Source organism: Macadamia integrifolia, chromosome 8 (assembly GCF_013358625.1).
Source record: "Macadamia integrifolia cultivar HAES 741 chromosome 8, SCU_Mint_v3, whole genome shotgun sequence".
Classification (NCBI taxonomy): Eukaryota; Viridiplantae; Streptophyta; class Magnoliopsida; order Proteales; family Proteaceae; genus Macadamia; species Macadamia integrifolia.
This window is the reverse complement of record NC_056564.1, coordinates 33,624,872-33,644,630: the sequence shown is the minus strand read 5'-3', so window position 1 is coordinate 33,644,630 and position 19,759 is coordinate 33,624,872. Positions and strand designations below refer to the sequence as shown.

Here is a 19,759-nt window from a genome sequence, read left to right as displayed (position 1 = left end):
TCATTTGATCAAAAATATTCATTGATGCTGAAGATATTCCTTAGGTTGGCCCAAGCCTTGTTCAAACTCAAGTAATACCCTAAAAATCCCAATGTGGCCCAACAATTGAGTCAAAAATTATTAGAAGGGGCTTTTGGGTTGTTATATCTTGGAATCTATTTCACTAAGAATCTGATTTGCACTAAAAGGACAGTTGAGATTTTAAGAAGAGTGACCAATGGGATGCCTTAGTTCACTTTAACTTTCATGGTTGTTTGTGGCTTTATGATCAAAGGTGTTGTGTAAAAGACTCAACAACAATTCATAGTCAAGAAGAATTTCTCATTCCGAGCAGTTTAAGACAAGTTATATATCTTATTTGATAGCGTTTACCACACATATTGATTAAGAGGGGCCCACATTCTTTTGTAGCCACTGCAACATTGCAATTACCATCCAGTGGCTAGAAGCATCTGGTCACACCCCCCAAGGGGCTCCTAGCTACTAGATGCTCACTGCAATGTTGTAGCGGTTGTAGAGGATGTGGAGTCAATTAAGAGGCAATAATAGCAATGTTATCGGTGGGATTTTCAACTAAGTAGCTCTAGTAGTGATCAACAATGTTTCGAGCTCCTCTATAGCATGAGGGTGTGCCATACATCGTGTGGCACAGAACAGGAGAGCGACACATGAAGGTTAGTTGATCATGTGGCCTGGTATGATGGTACCTCAAAAATCCAAATACACATTATCCCACTTAATGGAGAACCACTTTCTTCATAGAATCGATGAAACCCTCAATCAAATGTTATTGAGTTTTTGAAAGAGGAAATAGGTATCGACTAGGATGGGTGGCAGTGGTCATTTCACACCCCCTGAACCTAGGCGCAAGGGTGTGCTCACGGACCGAAAACACTCCCTTAAAAAAAACTTGGTGGCAATATTACCAGAATTGAAGTAGCATAAAAAAAATGTTGGAAGACGATGGAAACATGTCCTGGAGAAAAGAACACTACCCGTTCGTGCGCTTCTACACCCAAGACTCATGGACAGTAAAATGATCACCCTGCCCCACCATTGGATGCCTTAGCACATGTTCTTATTGGCCCCTGCTGGCACAGAGGCAATGTGACAAGGTAGCATTCTCTCCCTAAAAGATTTAGATAAAACGCACCTTCCCCTGAGCTGGCATGCAGCCTTGCAATTTTTCCTTCATGAACACTTTTTTTTTTCCCTATTCTAGTTTCCAATGGGGTAAACAATTAATAGAAATAGAAATGTAATCTTCATCAACACATGTTTCTTCCAATATTGAGAGCAAATGGCAGCTTGAAACCACCATGGTATGATCAAATCAGTACTGAAACTCTTTCGCTGCTCAGTGTTCCAACAAGCATATCACTTCCCATGATAATTATATTAATTCATTCTATAATTGTTGATGAATGACATGGGATGACAACAAATTCAGCATTTCATGTATCTCATGTCGAAGGTAATGCCCCACATCCCCTGCAACAAACTCATTCACCACCCCATTCACCTCTATCACAGAAGACCCAGGTGTTTTCTTGATCCCTTTGTCTCCTATCATCATTCGAATCCTACGTGCATCGTTGGGTCTCCGTGCTCCCAGATAGATGTTTGACAGCTGAACATAAGCCCCATCATCTTCCTTATTGGCTAAAAGCTCTTCAACTGCAAGCTCAGCAAGCTCAACGTTTCCATGGCTCTTACAATTACTCAGCAATGAGCCCCAGACAGAAGCAAGTGGCTTCATTGGCATTCTTTTTATGAGCTCAAGTGCCTCATCTAACCGGCCTGCCCTGCAAAGCAAGTCTACTGTGCAACTATAATGCTCATGTTTTGGTGCAACACCATACACGGCCTCCATGCTATCTAAGAGGAGCCGGCCTTCCTCTATAAGCCCTGCGTGGGTGCAAGCCGTTAGAACCCCAAGAAGCACCACCCCATCTGGCCTAAGCCCATCTACCTCCTGCATTCTTTGCAAGCAATGAAGTGCTTCTCTCGCAAATCCATGCAATGCAAACCCACCAATCATCGCAGCCCAGGAGAAGACATTTCTTTTAGGCATCTCCTCGAATGCTTCTACGGCCTTGTCAATGCATCCACACTTGGCGTACATGTCGACAAGCGCTGTTCCCACGAAAAAATCCATAGCGAACCCTTTCGTCTTCTTAATGTACTCATGGATCCAAATCCCTTGTTGAAGAGCCCCAGATTGAGCACAAGCCGTGAGTGCAGTAGCCACACAGAATTCATCGGGCAGGATTCCAGAGAGCAGCATACTACGGAAGACATCCAGACCCTCGGAGGCAAAACCAAAACGAAGATACCCGTTCATAAGAACATTCCATTGGATAACATCTCTATTGGGAATTTCATCAAATACTTTTCGTGCGTCAATTAAGAAGCCATTCTCAGCATAAAAACGTACAAGGGCAGTCTGGATGTGACCGTCGGAAGAAGCCAAACCGTCTTTGAAGACCCAGCTGTGGACTTGCTTACCTGCAAGGACACAAGAAATTTTCACAGAAGCGGCAAGCACAAAAGGGTAGGTGTGATGACTTGGAGAAACGCTGTCATCTAGCAACATTAGATGGAAGTAATGGAAAGAACGTTGTGGTTGAGAACTGCGAGAGTAGGCTCTTATGAGGGTATTGTAGATGAATGCGTTGGGATTTGGAGTTTGGTAGAAGAGAAGAGAGGCATACGTGAGACTCCCAGAGTCGGAGAGGGCACAGAAGGAAATAAGCTTGCTGAGAGCGTAGTTGTTGTGGTGGAGACCATGGACGACGAAGAGGGCATGAACGGCCTTGAGTTGTTGCATATTGGAACAGCACCCAATGAGGGACATACACCGGTTCCATGCTCTGATGCTGCTGCTTCTGCAGAGGAGTCGATCCATACATTTGCATCATGAACTTAAAGCACAATCACAGGACCCGGCTTGAGCATCAGCTACAATAACTGAAGACCCACAATCGGTGAAACCACTCTATGTGAACTCCCTTCCTCACCCACAATCCTGTGCCGCAGCTGATGTGCTTCCCATACACAGTTCCTTCCCCTTGCACTCAACCTTCCAATAACGGCTAGTAATCAGAGGCTCTTCCCCAATTCCATCGTCCTGACGCTGCTAGGAGTCACTCTCACGCTGAGTCACAACGGCCTCTACAATTACGAATGAGTCGCCAATATGGATATAAGTGAATTAGGCTCAGGGTGAACCAAACAAGCTGGAATCCAGTTCGATCAAGGTATTCTCACAATCTCTGAAAATTATTTGTGAAGGCAGTGTTTGGATGTCAATAAATGAAAAGAAAACCGTATAGATGTTCTCTCTCTCTCTCTCTCTCTCTCTCTCACACACACACAAAATTTGAAATGGCCTCAGGAACAATGTTATTTTCTCGTTGAGCATAAAAATCCTCTGCAGTGAGGTAGTGAGCGGCAATGAGAATCCAACGACTAGTGTGCATGACGAGGCCCTCCCAGAAGTTGGATCCTCACTGCTCACCGCAGAGGATTTGAACCCCCTCGCTAAGCATCTAGTAAAACTTTTTTTTTTTTTTTAATAATGATTTTGTAAAAATTTTTACTATTTAATTAAATTTCACTTCCCTTCATACTTGATGCTAAGTGGGTTATTGGTTTTATTTTTAATCAACCAAAATCACATTAGGTGGCTGAACTTATGAACATTAGTTGAAGGGTATGTCTAAATATAACCCACTTGGTTACAAAACCCTTGTAACCTAAATTACTGTGGCCCTATTATTTTGTCATTTTGTGATTGCTTTTAAGGTCAAAAAAGTAAATTACTATGTCCCTATTATTTTGTCATTTTGTGATTGCTTTTAAGGTTGACAAAAGTAAATTCAACCTCAACTTTTTGGATCGTTACTTTAATTTAAACGGCAAAATAAGGGGTAATTTTGAGAATAAATACACTCTTCCCGAACAATCCGAACAACCCTCGCCCCAAGTAATCGTCTTCCTCCTCTCGAGTTTTTCTGTTATCTTGGCTGGTTTTTATGGTATAAAGTTGGTTGAGATCATCTCCAGTGAGTAAGGTAAAGACTCTATTTCTTCTCGGCGTGTCTAATGCTTTTCTGGGTTTTAAAGTTTATAAAATAAAACCTCTTTCCATAAATCATGCATCAATTATATTGCAATAATTTATATTGTTGTGCATTAGAGATGAGGTCGGTAAGATAGTTCTAATCATGTGTGTGTGTCTCTCTCTCTCTTCAAGGAAATCAATTGTATTAAACATGTTAGTGTTTTTAAGAAAGGAAAAATCCAAAAAGATGACAAATGGCAATATTGTAGCTTTTTTTTTTTTTTTTTTTTGGTAAAGCAATATTGTAGGCTTGGTACTACTATAATGATGACATGTGAAATTTTGTAATTATAATATATTTTATAGGTTGATTCTAAGGGTTTTGGGATTGATTATGGTCAATTCCAATTTGATTTGGATTTGGATTGATATTGGCAGCTATTGATTTGATCTCTAATTCCATGTTTAAAATCGATTATAAGGTTTATAGGACTAGATCGTGGGTCTTAAGATTTGAGGGATTCTAGGGTTTTTTGGGGTCCGATTTTGTTTCGATTTGAATCAAAATTTATAGGAATCAGTTCAAAGGATGTAGGGGATGGTATCGGTATCGGTCTCTATCGATGCCGATTCAATACCAATCTGGATCGGATGGGATAGGTGGGTATCGGCCTATTTTACCACTGATTTTTATAAAAGGTACTACTTTTTACCTATTTTACCCCTGAAAATATTAGGATCAAGGATCGATCTCAGCCGATACGATCGATCCTAGACCGATACTTGAAACCATGATCAGTTCGATCTCCAATTCCAAGTTTAAAATCCCTAGTTGATTTGGCTAGTTCGGATCAACCCCAATTCCGATTATTATAGAATGGCATATCTAGGATTTTTGGTATTGGGTTGTTGGTTTTTAGAATTTAGTGCCAATTCTATCATTTTTGCGACTAATTTGGATAAGATCTAGACTGGAATCATTAGGGACCAATTTACTCTGTGATTTTGAGTTAAAATTATGGTATTAGCCGATTTGAATTATAATTGGTTGTGAACTATCTAACTCCGACAGTTCTAGAATGGTCAATTTAGAACTGGAATTACTAGAGGGATTGTTTTGATACTCAATTTCGAGTTTAAAATCATTGGTTGAATAAACTAATTTCGATTCAAATCAACCATAGTAATACCTATCCAGGTTGTTTCATAATGGTTGATTATAAGGTTTTTGATATTGATTCAATCCATTTCCGATTTTTGTCATTTTGATATAGATTTTATCTAGTATTAGGCTAAACTGAAATCAAAGTTCAATTTTAATTCAGACCGATTCGATTTTTATTGAGTTACTTAATAGCCTCTTGTAAGTAATATGTTCTCTTTCAGTAATTTTTTAAAGTTGTTATAAGGTTTTTTACAGTTTCGATTTGCTTGATTTGATTCAATTTGATTTTTTACTGATTTGATAAAAACTCAAATCAATAAATGTTTGTTTCACGTTTCTTTTGATTAGTCCAACCCGCTCATACTGAAAATGAACACCCTTACTCAAAGCAATAAACCCAATCACTCAACAGTTAGTATAATTTTTTTTTTTTCAATCCCATGTTGGACTTTAGAGAGATTGAGGAATTGAAATTTTATATTTCAAACGTAATGATGGGTCTGTTTGAGGATAAAATTCTTTTTCTATCATTTTTTAAACACTTTTTTATAAAAAGTGGTGCAGCAGTTTTTAAGTTTTTATTGAGAATATAAACACATTAAATTACTTTTTGAATCCCTTTGAACCAATCATTTCTTTCACATTATAGGACTTTTTGATAATTAGAAGTGGGTTACAAGCCTTCTATAACCTACCTAGGGTACAACTAGACAAACCCTTAGTTGAAATGGCATCTATTCAAATGCTTCCCCATCCAGCATCATAGTTTGTAAGTTTGCGTATTATACGCATAACCATAACGTTTAATTCAATAATGTCCTGTTTGCCGAACCTATATGAAAAATCCGTATAATACGCGGATTTTATAAGCCTCCGTATTGTACACGAATCATACGTGTTTAAATCGTTCAACCCAATTGCTACGTTTTGTTTTTATTCACAAAATCCCCAACGCATCCCATTCCTTTTGTCTGCAACTGAAAACCAAAGCTTGCAGCGGCTGAGAAACGGTAGCGGCGGTGACAGCAAGGGCTAGTTCAACGACGGCAACGGCAAGTGCAGTGGCGACGGCGACGATCTCCATTCGCTGTGAGTGAAATCCTCTCTCTCTCTCTCTCTCTCTCTGTGAATGGATGCAATCGGGTTTCATTCCTTTTTATTTCTCTGCTGCATCTGCAAATTTCTTTAAGCGTTCTGGGTTGATCTTTCCCTTGAGACGAGAATCGATTATGTCTTCCAGAATTCCCTTTTTCTGGCAGTGTAAAGCCCAATCTGCAAGACTTACTTGTTCCTTAGCAAGGTTCGTAGGATTGTGGGCTGCCCTCAAAAAGAACAACCCCAAATGAGTACACATCAGATTTCTGTCAATTGCTGTCGCCGGAAGTACTCAGGATCCAAGTACCCAAAGCTACCTTTCACCACTGTACTAACATGTGTTTGATTCAGATTTGAACCAGTTTTGGAAAGCCCAAAATCTGAAACCTTTTCTACCCAATGTTCATCCAAGAGAATGTTTGTAATTAATTATATAATATACTTTTGAAGGAGGCATCTATTCAAAAGAGAAAGAATTGATTTCTTAATTTCCTTTACAATAGGAGTGTCTTTCTTTCCCCCAATAATTGCTGTTTCCAACACAAAGTTATACTTTAGGGTCGTGGTTTTCTCCAACATAGTCTTTAGTGATGTCTACAATGAATAAATTGGATTGTTATTGACAGTTTTAATTGATCACATTGAACAAGTACTGATAAATTGGATTGTTATGACAATTTTTATTAAACATATTGAACAAGTATTGATTTAGTTTGTATGTTAACATCTACTAGATCTGGTTTGCTATTGATTACTTGGTTTTATAGAAAGTTTATTTTATTTTTTTATTTGTTTGTTTATTAGGACACTAAGAAAGAATAGTTAGACAAAAAGATGAACTATGGAAATATGCGGATGATTTAAAGGGATGTTTCAAATGCAAGATTTGTGATAAAGAGTTTCCCGCTGGTATTTCAAGAGTAAAATACCATTTAGCTTGTAAGAAAGGTAATGATGTTGCAATATGTAGCAATGTACCTGATGATGTGCAAGCTGAGGCACTTCGGGCATTAAGTAAGGATAACAAGAAGACTAAATCTGGGGAAAGTTCTACTGCTTGCATGTTAAATGATTGTTCACATACTTTTAATATTATTTATTGGGTAGATATATATTATTTGCTATGATAGATGTAGAAACGATTCCAAATTGGAAAGTTATATTAGATTTAAATGTTCATGGAAGCATGTGAGTTTAGAATTTAATTGCAAACAATCAGTTTTAGAACCTTCCTAGTACCAAAATAAACCCGTATTTTTGCTCATGGATTATTATAGGGCAATCGTATTAAACACGTATTAAATACGTACCGTATCATTGCCGTATGCGTTTTATTGCGCCGAATTATTAAAAAAAATTATTATTGCTGTATGGCCGATTTAGTTGCCGTACGTATCTGTTCCCGCATCATTGCCGTCCCCGAACTTACTATGGCCAGCATATACCCCCTTGGACCATTTAAAAGTGGTTGCCTCTATACCTCTATGTTTCCTGGTGCAATCATATATTGCTTAAAGTTGCTGTCTAGTTTTCCCAATGGACACAAAAAATAAATAAATGATGCTTCAGTAATTCCTTTGAGCATGCTTTCCTTTGACATAATAAAATGAAAGAAAGGAGCCATTGTTTAGGACATTCTAAGACAATTGTAGAATGAGAACACTGCTTTATGTGGGGAGCACTAACTTGATAATGTTATTGTCTGAACAAGTCACATCTGCTTCTGGTTCATTACCCTTGGAAATAGGTCTGATATAATAGTGATCTCATCTGGTGCTAATAAATTTTCTTAGTGACTCTTGTCTCAATGAATGTTAATCTTGCAGTGGGTTATATGTGCAAATGGAAATAAGATGTGGAAAGCAAACTATCATCCAGACTACATTTTATTTCCTTCTTTTTTTCATCTCAGTGGGTTGTTCATGGACCATGGAATTGAAAAATAGATATTTGCTGATGCATGGGCATGCTGATCTTGTCTGTGTTTTGCCAATGGATGTAGATTTTGGCAGAACATTACCCTAGGAATAGCTAGGAATTGAATGGCTCTTTTTTCAGCGTACATGGACAGTGAGATACAATCTCTTGGTTTTCTGTTCACAGGGTTGAGCTTAATGTCTGCTTCCTTTTTTTTTTTTTTAAATGCTGCGTATTCTAGTTTGTATTTTCCCTTTATTCTGCCAACTTTAGAGTAGGCTTACAACTTTATATTGCCATTCTGTCCTTAGACTGAGGATGAAGGAAGGGTATTTCCTGTCAGTGACAGTTCATCTTCTATAGTTGACTGCCTTCTGCCTTCTCTTGGTATGATGCATATTGACCTTAAAATTTTATGCTGAACTCAAATCATCCTTCCAAGTTTAAGGGTCTATATATCTTCTCTTCTTAGAAATAATCTTGATTATGGACAGTCTCCCCCACCCCACCCCCCCCCACGCGCGCGCCCACGGCAGGAAAAAAGTTCTTAATTTTGCATTATACATTCACAGTGTCCAATCCGGTCTCCAGTATCAAGATTTAAATCCTTGACCTCCTCATATCTTCAAGAAAGAAGGTTACTGAACTTGTATAGTCACATTTGGAGCTACATTCTTACAAGATATCTGCTGTTGATCTACCAGTTAATGCGCAAAAAACGTAGTCCTTGGATATCTAAGTGAGCTCCTTAATTTCAACAACAGGCATCTCTATAACTAAATCTCAGCTATTAGGTTAGAAGTTGAAGGTGTAAACATTTGTGAACATGGAACTTTCCCAATTTCATAATATTTCTTACGATAGTGCTATTGGCGCAGCAAATGAAGTTGAAAATATAGATATTAGTGAAAGTCATAGGTGCCAATGACTTCGGTTAAATACTGTACCATCTTTGTTGCATCTCCATAAAGATTGTGTGTTTCTATGTGAGCCCATTGCTAATTTATTATAATAATGCCAGCTATGAATACTCTAACAAGCTCTACCAATGTCTCAAATCAGGACCTAACATATGTTTGAATAAGATTGCTACTGGTTAGTGCCGAACTCTGTCCATATGCATTCACAAGTAACAGTATGATAAAAAATTTTAAATCATATCATACTTCTAAATCCCTATGACTTCTAGCTGGTCAACAGGGCATTCTTTCAGGACAACTGAAAAATACTTGCACCTTATGTTGAAGCTGTGCAATCCCAATGTGATGTTGTGTATGAGGTGTTTTTTAGTTTCTATAGATGTGCACAATTTTCCTTGGAAGTTATTAACCATTGTATTTCTATATCTCTGCTCTGCTGGCCCAATTAATATGCCAGTGCAACCTCTATGAGGTCATTTGCAGTTCTGTTAGTCTTAGGTGCATCATATGCAATGGAGTTCAACCTCCAGACTGCAGTGCAGGTTACCAATAGATTTTAAGTCAGATCTTTCTTACAATCTTACATACTGATCCGTGTTTGCATTTCATATTGATACTCAACTCAACTTAACTCGTCTCAGCCTTATCCCAACTGAATGGGGTCTGCTATATGGATCATTTTCCTCCAATTAGCTTTATTCAAAGCTATATTTGTTACTAGTCGTAAGCTATGCATTTATTATATACTTGAACCTTATCATTTCCTACAATGTTACATGTTTCATGAATGAGCCATCACTGAAAAATCCTCAGTTAGTATTACTGCAGACAGGCAAAACTGTGGCAAACAAAGTTGTCAAGGCATCGCCGAGGCATCCTGGTGCCTTTGTCACCTTGCGTCCAGGCCCCTTCCAAGGCCTTGGTTCGCTTAGACATAGTTACAACTATGGTGGTAAATGTGCCTATACTGCTGGTAAGAAGTACCTTATATAGATCGAGAGACGTACTTTTGTTCTATTGAATACGTTGAGGCTAAGTATTTATTGATTGCTACTGTGTGTAGCTGGCAGTTTGGAGGACACTATGATTAATTTCTCTTTGGGGCTCGTTTATAATGTTATACCAGTTTTGGGTTTAGTGGATTTTTCCATGGTCACAGGGCTACACGCTTGGCACTCAACTTGATTATTCAACTGTAGATCAAGTACCAAATTTATTCACTTTCAACATTGGGGGTGCACACTTGACAGCGTTTTCCGGGGTAATGATATCACAAATTGGAATTCCCCCAATATTTTTTGTACTTTGTCTACAAAATTGTGTTTCTATTTGACATACTTGCCATTAACAAGCAAACATGTTATGCGGTTCTTTACCCTCATTTGAGATGATTCTCCCCGTACTTCTATCTGATTAAATCCTAAAGAATTTTCCAATGGAAGATAAGTAAAGACAAGAATTTCCATGAGAAGCTATAAAGAAAACACTATTTCTCGTAATTATATAGGTTCCACAGTAATAGATGCAGGGAAACTTTATCCAAGAATGTACGATCAGTCTGCTTTCAACTAGAATAAAAAATATCGGTTGTGATGAGGTTCCTATTTCAGTTTTTTGTGGGGTGTTTTTCTTCAGTGTGGTATATTGTGTATATCTCTTGCATTTAATGATAAAATACTCAACAATATGTATTCAATCATTTCTACTTGAACATAGAATATAGCTTTGTGTTTTGGCAGTAAGAACCAGATTGCAGTTTTCACTTTTGGTGCATTATGATATCACCTACTTGGATCCGATCTGTTAATGTTTCAGTTTTATTTTATTTTTGTTCGGGGAGGGGTATTATCATAATGTTTCGACCTTTTTTGTGCTCAGGTCACCCTTGCTTGAGTTTAAGCAAAGCTAAAATTTGAAAATATCCAAAGGCAGATACCACAACTTCCACAGGCATGTTTTTCTTCGTTTGGATGTTAGAAAGTAGAAACTTATTTATGTAAGTGATCAAATGTAACAAATACATTTAGGGTTTTAGGTTTGGCCCTTGTTAAACACACACTGGCGACTTAGTGGGCCAGTGATTCTCCCTTTATCTGCTTGGGGTGCGTGTGATTTGTTTCAGTTCGGGTTACAAGGGTAAGAAAATTTCTTTAGTTTCTTCTGTATTTATATGTTAAATGTGTATTTATCCAAGTTGATGGTTTTTGGACCTGAATGCAGGAATACTCTTTGTAGACTTTATCCCTGATCTTCCTTTAGAAGATGCAAAGTCAATCCTTTTTCAATGCAAGGATCTGTTTTGGGTTTAATCCTGTTCTTGTGCCCTGAACTTTGCTAACCTTTTAGTTCCTTTGTTTACCTTTCATTAAAAATTCGTGCAACTCAATAATGTGGTGTGCACCAATTAGATTGAGTCAGCTACATGAATCCTGTTCTACCATTTTACTCCAACTATCACAGCAATGAATTTCCAGGTCTAGGGAATATTCTCACATTGATTAAGTATAGAACCTTGGATAACTTCACATACTAGTTGGGCATCTCCACATAGTAGCAAAGCTTTTTTGGGTTGGATAACTCAATATGATATCAGAGCCACCACCAATAATACATCCATGTGTATGGTCCAGTTAGGAGAAATCATATGTGCCACGTGTAATGGCCACTTATGAGGAGCCATCGTGAGGGCAAGTGTTAGAGAATAATCCCACATCAACCAAGTCTGGGAGCTGGGATGACTTCATGTGCTAGTTAGGCCTCTCCACCAAATAGCCTAATTTTTTGGTTGGAAAATTCAATATCAAGGTTCATGTCTTGCTGCCAATCTGACATCCTTGGTGCTGGCTATGCAGGAAACACCTGGAATCAGTAGGCAGTCCATGCATCCTGAAGTATCTCCCTAGGGTACCAAAAAATACACATGGTGGGCACACGTGGGCGAGAGAGGGAGGGGGAATAAATTATATGTTTTAGGGAAAAATAAGTACTAATGAAAACAGAGAAATGGTTAAAATGTTGTTGAACGATTATTTAGAATTAAATGAGGGCAATTCTTATATAGACGATCTTGCCTTACAGAAAACTTAAGCCTTAACACATGCATAGTAGGTTTCTTTTTGCTTGTTTATTCCTGGTCTGATTCTGCATAATGAATCTGAAGATTTTTCTCCTATTTGTTTTCGACAAGTTGTCTTAGAAACACTGTAATGCATTTTTCTGTTGTAACTGTTTCATTCTATGTAGTGTCCTTTCAAACTGAATGTTTCGAAGAGTTTGCGATTTACATCCTTTCTTGCTTTTAATGGTATCTTCATGTTCATAACCACTCAACACCATACAGATGCGATTATGTTACTAAGTTTAACTTAAGGCTTCATGCTTGTTCCAACTCCTGGTACCATGCCTTACTTGTGGGCTTATATATAATCTTCATTATTTTTTCCCCAGAAGCAAAAGGGCTCTAAATTCATTCCTCCAGACTTTAGCCTGGTGAAGAAATTTTGGAAATATATTTTGGAACATGAGGTTACATTGCCTCTCCATTCTAAAAGCTTGTAAATTTGAATCTCAATGAACATTTTTCCTTTGGAGATGATTAATATACAGAGCTGATTGGAGGACTAGGATCCATGTATATGATCCCATTTTGGTGGGTTCTTCTGAGTTATTGTTGCTGTGTTCCTTTAGTTTTACTATTACTATTCTTATTTTGCCTTTGCACATATCCATGTAGCCAACCCCATTTGGTTGATAAGGCTGAGTTGTTGTATACAGGATCTAAATGGAGATATATTATGGGCATATGTTCCCAATAACTCCACTATTTCTGTTTTTTCTTTGCTGTAGGAGTGACAGGAAAGGTATGCTTCCAGCTTCCAATCTTCCACTTGTATATCTCTGGCTAAAATTAATGCCTCAGAAAAATTCACGTCTTTATTTTTCAATGAAGGGTCAATTTTGGATTGCTTGAGGCATCCAACAATCTGAGATTTTCACTTCCCCATTTCAAAAATAATTTCTTCTTTCATATCTGTATTCTATCAGTGTTTTATCTTTGTTCCTTGTTGTTAAGTTTGTCTCGAATTCTTGACTTGTTTTGAAGATTGACCCGTTCTGACATATTTTGGTGGCGACCCGAATGGAAAGTTTTTCTGAGATCTGTGATGGAAGCAAAGGGGTTGGGCCGATAGGCCCAAGCCAGGAGCTCAGCATTGATCTCGTATGGGAGTGCGGGGGCATAGGTTCGACCGGATTGACCGCGACCCGATGGGTCGACCTGCGACTTGGAGTATATAATGTACTGTTGTCTTATTGAGAAAGTCATTGTATTTTGGGGGGTTTTAGAGCTAGGGTTTTAGGGTGAGTTTTCTCGCCGCTGCTTGGGTGTAATCTTTCTTCTGCATAATGAAACATTTTCTTCTTCGCCCGAGGACGTAGCATACCACACCGGTGGGTAAACCTCGTTCAATCTCTGTGTTGTGCGAATCTATTGTCTTTTTATTTTTCGTATTTTTCTTGGTGTTTGCTCTAATACTTGTCTTTCATCAAGATCTCTTTGAACACCATGGAAAGCAGGAAACAACCAAATCTGTTCTTCGGAGGAGAGGTTGAAACTCTTTTGCTTTGCCTTGCCAAAAATTTGAAACCTTTGTAGGCTTTGAATGTTGATTGAGTAACTGCCTAATGGGTGGGTTCAAATTTCAGATAACAAAGTAACGGACTAAATTCAATATAGAATTATAAGAAAATGAAAATGAATTTTTTTTTTGGTTATCAAAATGAAAAGCTTTACATAAACATAGTAATATTAATATTGAAGCTATAAGCAATGCTATGCTGGTATCTGAGATACTCTGTAGACCTGCTTGGGTAGAAAAACTTATTCCTATGATACATCCAGTTTGTCTTCAAAAGGTTGTACTGTATTATTTTAGTTTTTGAGTGTCCACTGTAACATCAGGTTCATGACTCATTTGGTATGAAGTGAACACGAATAAAAAATGCTCCAAGTTTGATTTGCAGAATGCTTGGTCAGGTGGGAATATTGCAGGAACAAGTATGGGTTAATGAGCATTAAGTGAATCTGTTTGATGGGAATGCCTGAGTTTACATCGGTATAATGGCAAACTGGAATTCTGGATGGAAACAATATATCCACAGGACTACTGGTAAACATGCCAAACAGGGAGGTAGGTTCATGGCCTAGGGAAATCTGGACCATTCTTGACGATATTCAAGTACTACTCAAGAGACTTGTGGTTGAAGTGAGAAAGATCCACAGCAACGTGTAAAAAGCACTCGATGGATGTGCAAAAGGAGTGGCAAATCAAAACACAAACTGCATATGGTGGATCTGACCACCACAAATTCTGTTTGTGTTCCTCTGGACCATGCTTCTTGGGCAAGAATCAGTTTTGACTTGTTTTTGTGTATTCCTGTTTCAGTTTTCAAGTAGTGGTAAGAAATAAAGGAGAGATGATAGTTACTTATCTTGTAACACATGAATTTTTTTTTTTTGAAAGTTTGTGATATAGTGTGAATAATTCAAAAAGAATGCTCGCGTCTAGTGTATTTTTTTCTCTTTCAATATACTATATGATGACTTTGTCAACAATGCAAGTATGCAAGTTTTCTTGCATTGTTAGGATGTAGCCATACCATTCACATATTAATGCATATTTCCCTTGCTTTCCTTCATAGGTTTTCTCCATACAAAAATTTCCAATACAGAACAATGATGGTTTGGTGAGATGCTCTACCTAAATGTCAAAATGTGAAGAGTGCCTAACCTTAAGAGTAGGTGACCCAGTAATTGGAATCCCACTCTTCCGCTATTCAGTGTAAGAGAAATGAAGACTCACTTCACACACATGCAGATTCACCAGACTCAGAAGTTGCTGGCAATGGGGGTGTTTTAAAGCACAAGTGAAGACAGGAAAGTTGAACCCATGACCTCCTGGGGCACCTGCACTCAACTGGTATGGTGTATGAATCCAGGGCAGCTCAAGGATCGTGACACGCAAGCAACTGATGTGGCTGGGACCCAAACACGATGCAGGGGAGAATGAGCGAGAAGGAAACCAAAAGCATTGGATGCCTTTGTGTGGATTTAGGGAGAGTAACATGATGGAGAGAGACCAATTGGTAGCTGGGCAAGGAATATTATGTTTTCTATGTTTTCTGTTTTCAATTTTTTTTTCTTCTCTCTTTATCTTTTGTAGGAGGTTTGTTTCTCTTCTGAATGTATCCATGGAATGACTGACTCAGCTAGAATGAAATTACACTTCAGTGATTGGATATTCTCTGTTGATATTTCCATTTTGAACTGATCCATATATCATAGGGTACCAACCAATCATTATGGTTGTATCAGAGACCAGCTACCCAAGTTATGGACCGACAGAAATTCCCATTGCAGATTAAAGTGCAATCTCCTCCCTATTTTCGAAGAACATGAGCAGCAGCAAATATAAAGCACGGACTTAAAATGGTGGCTTCTGCTATTTACTTGGGGGACAGTTTCAATACATAGACGCACCCTTTTCAAGCTTTTTCTTCTTTGTCAAGAACCTTTTTTACAAGGCGTGTGGGCTGAAGATGTAAAGGGTTGTGGAGCTTATCGACGTCGTCGTCGTCCTCCTCCTCGTCATCATCATCACATATTTGTAGTGAGGTTTCACTATATGTTAAGGAAAAAAGAATCTTGTCCTGCTGGCACAAGAAACGCCCAGAGATAGGGTGTGCAAAAAGACGATGTTGCTCCTGTTCCTCGAAGATGTTGGCACACGCCCTCTCATTGGTTCCATGCACTGGTGTTTCTTGTGCCAATAGGACAAGGTTCTTTTTCGCATACATCAAATATGGGAAAAATAATGATACTTGATAGTGTTCCCTACATCCACATACATGGGGAAGTGAAAGACACCCATTCCCCGGATCCACTTCCCTTGTTCCCCATGTGTGTGGGCATTGGGAATACTATCGGGTAGCTTTTTTTAATCCATTAAATATGTAGTGAGGATAAATATATGTGTATTTCAGTAAAAATTTTTGTATAAGGTTTCACTTTATATTTGTAGTGAAGGTTCTTTCTTTGTAAGCAAACCGAGAGAGGTGTGAGAACGAACTTTACGACCTTATTCTCATCTTGCATATGGACATAGATAATCATACCAAACCACGTAAATCTATGTTTATTGTGTGATTGTCGGATCTTGGTTTCCATTCTTTTCTACGTTTTAGAGTTACGGTTCTACATGAGGTGAAGATGGAAAGGGTTGTAGAGCTCATAATCATCATCATCACAACATGCAAAATTACATTAGGTGATTCATGTGACTTTTTCTTTTTGCTCACGTTGAGAGACTCGCCTGGCTATAAAAGTTGGTTCTCAATTGGGACTTTTGGAAAGGAGGGGTGGCATCATCATAGCTCCCCCAGCTGCCTCACATGGAGTGTTTGATCCATGCACTCTTCTTCTTCCATTAAATATACAGAAGAACATATAACTTTTAGGCTGTTCTTTGTTCTGTAGGCAAATCAGCTATAGCAATAGAAAGTATAAGATCTAAGCTCTCTTTTTGTTGATTGCTTTGCCGGGTTGGGTTGATCAGGTTAGTTTACACTGTGCCCCTAATTCTATACTGCCTTGGACACCTCTCCCCAACCCCAACCCCAACCCTAACCCTAACCCTAACCCTAACCCCAACCCCTAAGAAAAATCCCCTTAAAATCAATGGTAACTGGGTAATGAGTTGGTGACCAAACCCTGAATGAGTCTTTGTGGGTTAGGTCACTTTTTTTTTTTTTGCTGAGAAGGGTTAGGTCACTCATCTTGCAAAGGAAATAAAGGAAATAGAATGCCATCCTAGATTGGTTTGAAAAATATTCAACCATAAACTCAACAAATTGGTTGAAACTTGGGATCAATTTAGGGAAATGAGAGAGAGAGAGAGAGAGAGAGAGAGAGAGAGAGAGAGAGATGAGTTGACCTCAATGCAACAGTAAGATTGTTCTATTATGATTTAGTTTTTATGGACCATGCTGGAAAACAATCTCTCCGTAAAACAATGGTAAGATTACATACATAATGATTCTTCTCAGACCTTACAGCGACGGGAACCTTAGACACCGGATACAAAGAGCGAGAGTCTCTCCAGTCAAGTTCACAAAACCAAATCTTTGTCAAGACAGCCACACAAGAGTCTCTCACAGGCCATCATCACTCCACAGTCTGAAAGACATCGTGCGGCCCTGGTGAATTAGTTGAAATTTTTGTTAAGGGTAATGTATGACTTAAGGTCAACTTTTTCCGTGGTTTGCCATCAATATCAATACTCCTACTTCGTTGCTCAGCTCTCCCAAAGTCCACAGACCATCACCTACTTTCCCAATCCTCTCCAATAAATATCTATGGTTTACTAAAAAAAAATCCAATACAATATTAATGACATTAATTTAATAATCATATCCTTATCATAATTTTCAATTGCTAAATCCTATGGATGTGTATTTGCCTGGCTGCCCACCTAAACCCAAGGCGATTTGTATATGTTTGAGTAGGGATTTAGGTCTATTATTTATACAAGGATAAAATTATAATTGTCTATGAAATATACTTTTTTTTAAGGTTTTTTATATATATTATTTATATATGAAAAATCTTACGCGTAAGCAAAAGTGATCATATTGTGAAGTGAAGAGTAATATTATTAAATTTCTCATGTTGTATATAATTGTTTATTATTTTTTTTCTTACTCATGCAACTCTTCTAGATACCTATACCTCACAACGAGAGTTAAAAAAATAAAAAATAAAATAGAACAACTTGCCAAGAATCTTTCCAATGGACAGCTTGGATTAATAATGGAATATTAGTTTTATTTAGAATCACTGAATGTTGCTGCTAGGAATTAGCATTTGATAGCTACCATCAACTACAATCTAATAGGTTTACACGAAATTTATTTGGTGAGGCATCTTGAGACACGGTTCATGTCTTAGGAAGGAAAAAGTGTGTGTAGGGGGTGGAGTTGTGAAAATCGTCTATCGTTGCATTAGTGCAATGAGCATCGAGTGGTAGGGAAATTTTAGATATGCATGCCTAAATATTCTCAGTTGTTTGATGCTCATTGCACCTCACCGTTCACTGTAGAGAATATAAACTCGTATGAGTGAAGGAAAACTCAAAGATGTGAAAATTTTGTGTGGACGTTGCTTCATGTTGACACTATTTTGTCTTTATTTGTGAGAGTGAGGACGGAGAATTAGCTTACTGAAGCTGACAATTTCTACCATTAATGGGCTTCCTTATCGATAACGTCACTCATAACACCTTCACCTACAATGGGAATTCTTAGATATCTAATTTTTAATAGAAGGTGGCAATTTCATGATCTCAACTTAATAGGATATTCTAAGGTCCTTTTAAGGTCGGTTTTTGATTCATTAATTTTATTGGTATTTCTTTGATGTTCTATTTCAGAGACCAATTTTAGCCATGGTTTGTTTAGAGTTAAATGGCCAAATAAGTCATTTAAGGTCCGTTTAGACTGATTAAAGTTCAAGCCCAACAGATCAATTATAAATAGGATCATGTTTGCCATACGTAAGTCTGATTAGTTAAATAGACAGTTACAGTGCAGAGGGTGAAATTGGTGAAGGCCAATTAGGTTTGATTGAGCCTGACTAGTTGACAATTCCCTGTTTCTATCTCTCTCCTCCCCAACATTAGGGACAAAGTTATATTTTCACATATAGATGAGAAAGATAGACACATGAGAGCGTTGGCATAGCCACAAGGCTACGCTTCCAAATAGTTTTTACCTATGTACATTTAGGGAAAGGGATCTCTGAGCAAGCGACATATGGCATTGTACATAGGAGGATAGGGAAGTCATTTCATGTGAGCTAGTAGAGAGATAGACAAAAAGGGTGCCAGCATACCCCACCCTAGTGACTTAGAGAATAATTTCCCATATATTTCCATGGAACAGAGTCTACCTATCCATCTAAAGTCATTATTACTCTATATATACTACACGAAGTCAAGTCAAGTCAATAATATTCTCCCCAATGTTCTTGCTAACCATCCCAAGGCACCCAAATCCATATGCAAGAGATCATTGCATGGTTGCATAGCCCTTGCATTAGTACAGGGTCCAATGAGAACGTGCGTAGGGGAATCAACATGGATATGTTTTTTTATTTTAGAGGGGGTGGGTGGTAATTTTGCATGCTCTTGTGTCTGGCTACAGGATCCACGTGATCAGGCAATGTTCTCTCTCTCTCTTTGAAAAAATATTATTCTAATTGAATTGGTGAACTAAGAAGTTGTAACCCTAATATATATATATATATATATATTCTTTTAATGAGGGTAAATGCTATCATTTAACATAAATAATGCACCAACTAACTTTTGGTGATAAGACAAAGGACAATTAAAAGTGGGTTACAACTTGTATAGATGTGTTTAAAGGTTGAGTCTGGATCATAGTTAGCAAAAATAGGAACGGAAAAATACGGAAAGAGTGGTATTGATTTTAAACAGCAAAAATTTTCAAACGATACGGTAAAAAAAAAAAAAAAAAAAA

At 37.9% G+C, this 19,759-nt stretch overlaps 1 protein-coding gene and 1 long non-coding RNA gene across 3 annotated transcripts; one reads left to right on the top strand and one right to left on the bottom strand.

The window, feature by feature from the left end:
- Positions 1-1,241: 1,241 nt before the first annotated feature.
- On the bottom strand, positions 1,242-3,335 carry LOC122086043 (pentatricopeptide repeat-containing protein At3g28660-like). 2 transcript variants are annotated; one of them, XM_042654733.1, is made up of 2 exons: positions 2,715-2,849; positions 1,242-2,508 (listed from the first exon to the last, which is right to left on the bottom strand). In XM_042654733.1, exons 1-2 carry the CDS (start codon positions 2,806-2,808, stop codon positions 1,409-1,411), a joined length of 1,194 nt encoding a protein of 397 aa, XP_042510667.1. In that variant the 5' UTR covers positions 2,809-2,849; the 3' UTR covers positions 1,242-1,408. The 2 variants fall into 2 exon arrangements, with proteins under 2 accessions (XP_042510667.1, XP_042510666.1); XM_042654732.1 differs by having other exon boundaries at positions 1,242-3,335.
- Positions 3,336-5,996: 2,661 nt separating this feature from the next.
- LOC122086656 lies at positions 5,997-15,462 on the top strand. The gene is made up of 2 exons (XR_006142509.1): positions 5,997-6,320; positions 14,864-15,462. It is a non-coding gene; the product is annotated as an uncharacterized LOC122086656 (long non-coding RNA).
- Positions 15,463-19,759: the final 4,297 nt, after the last annotated feature.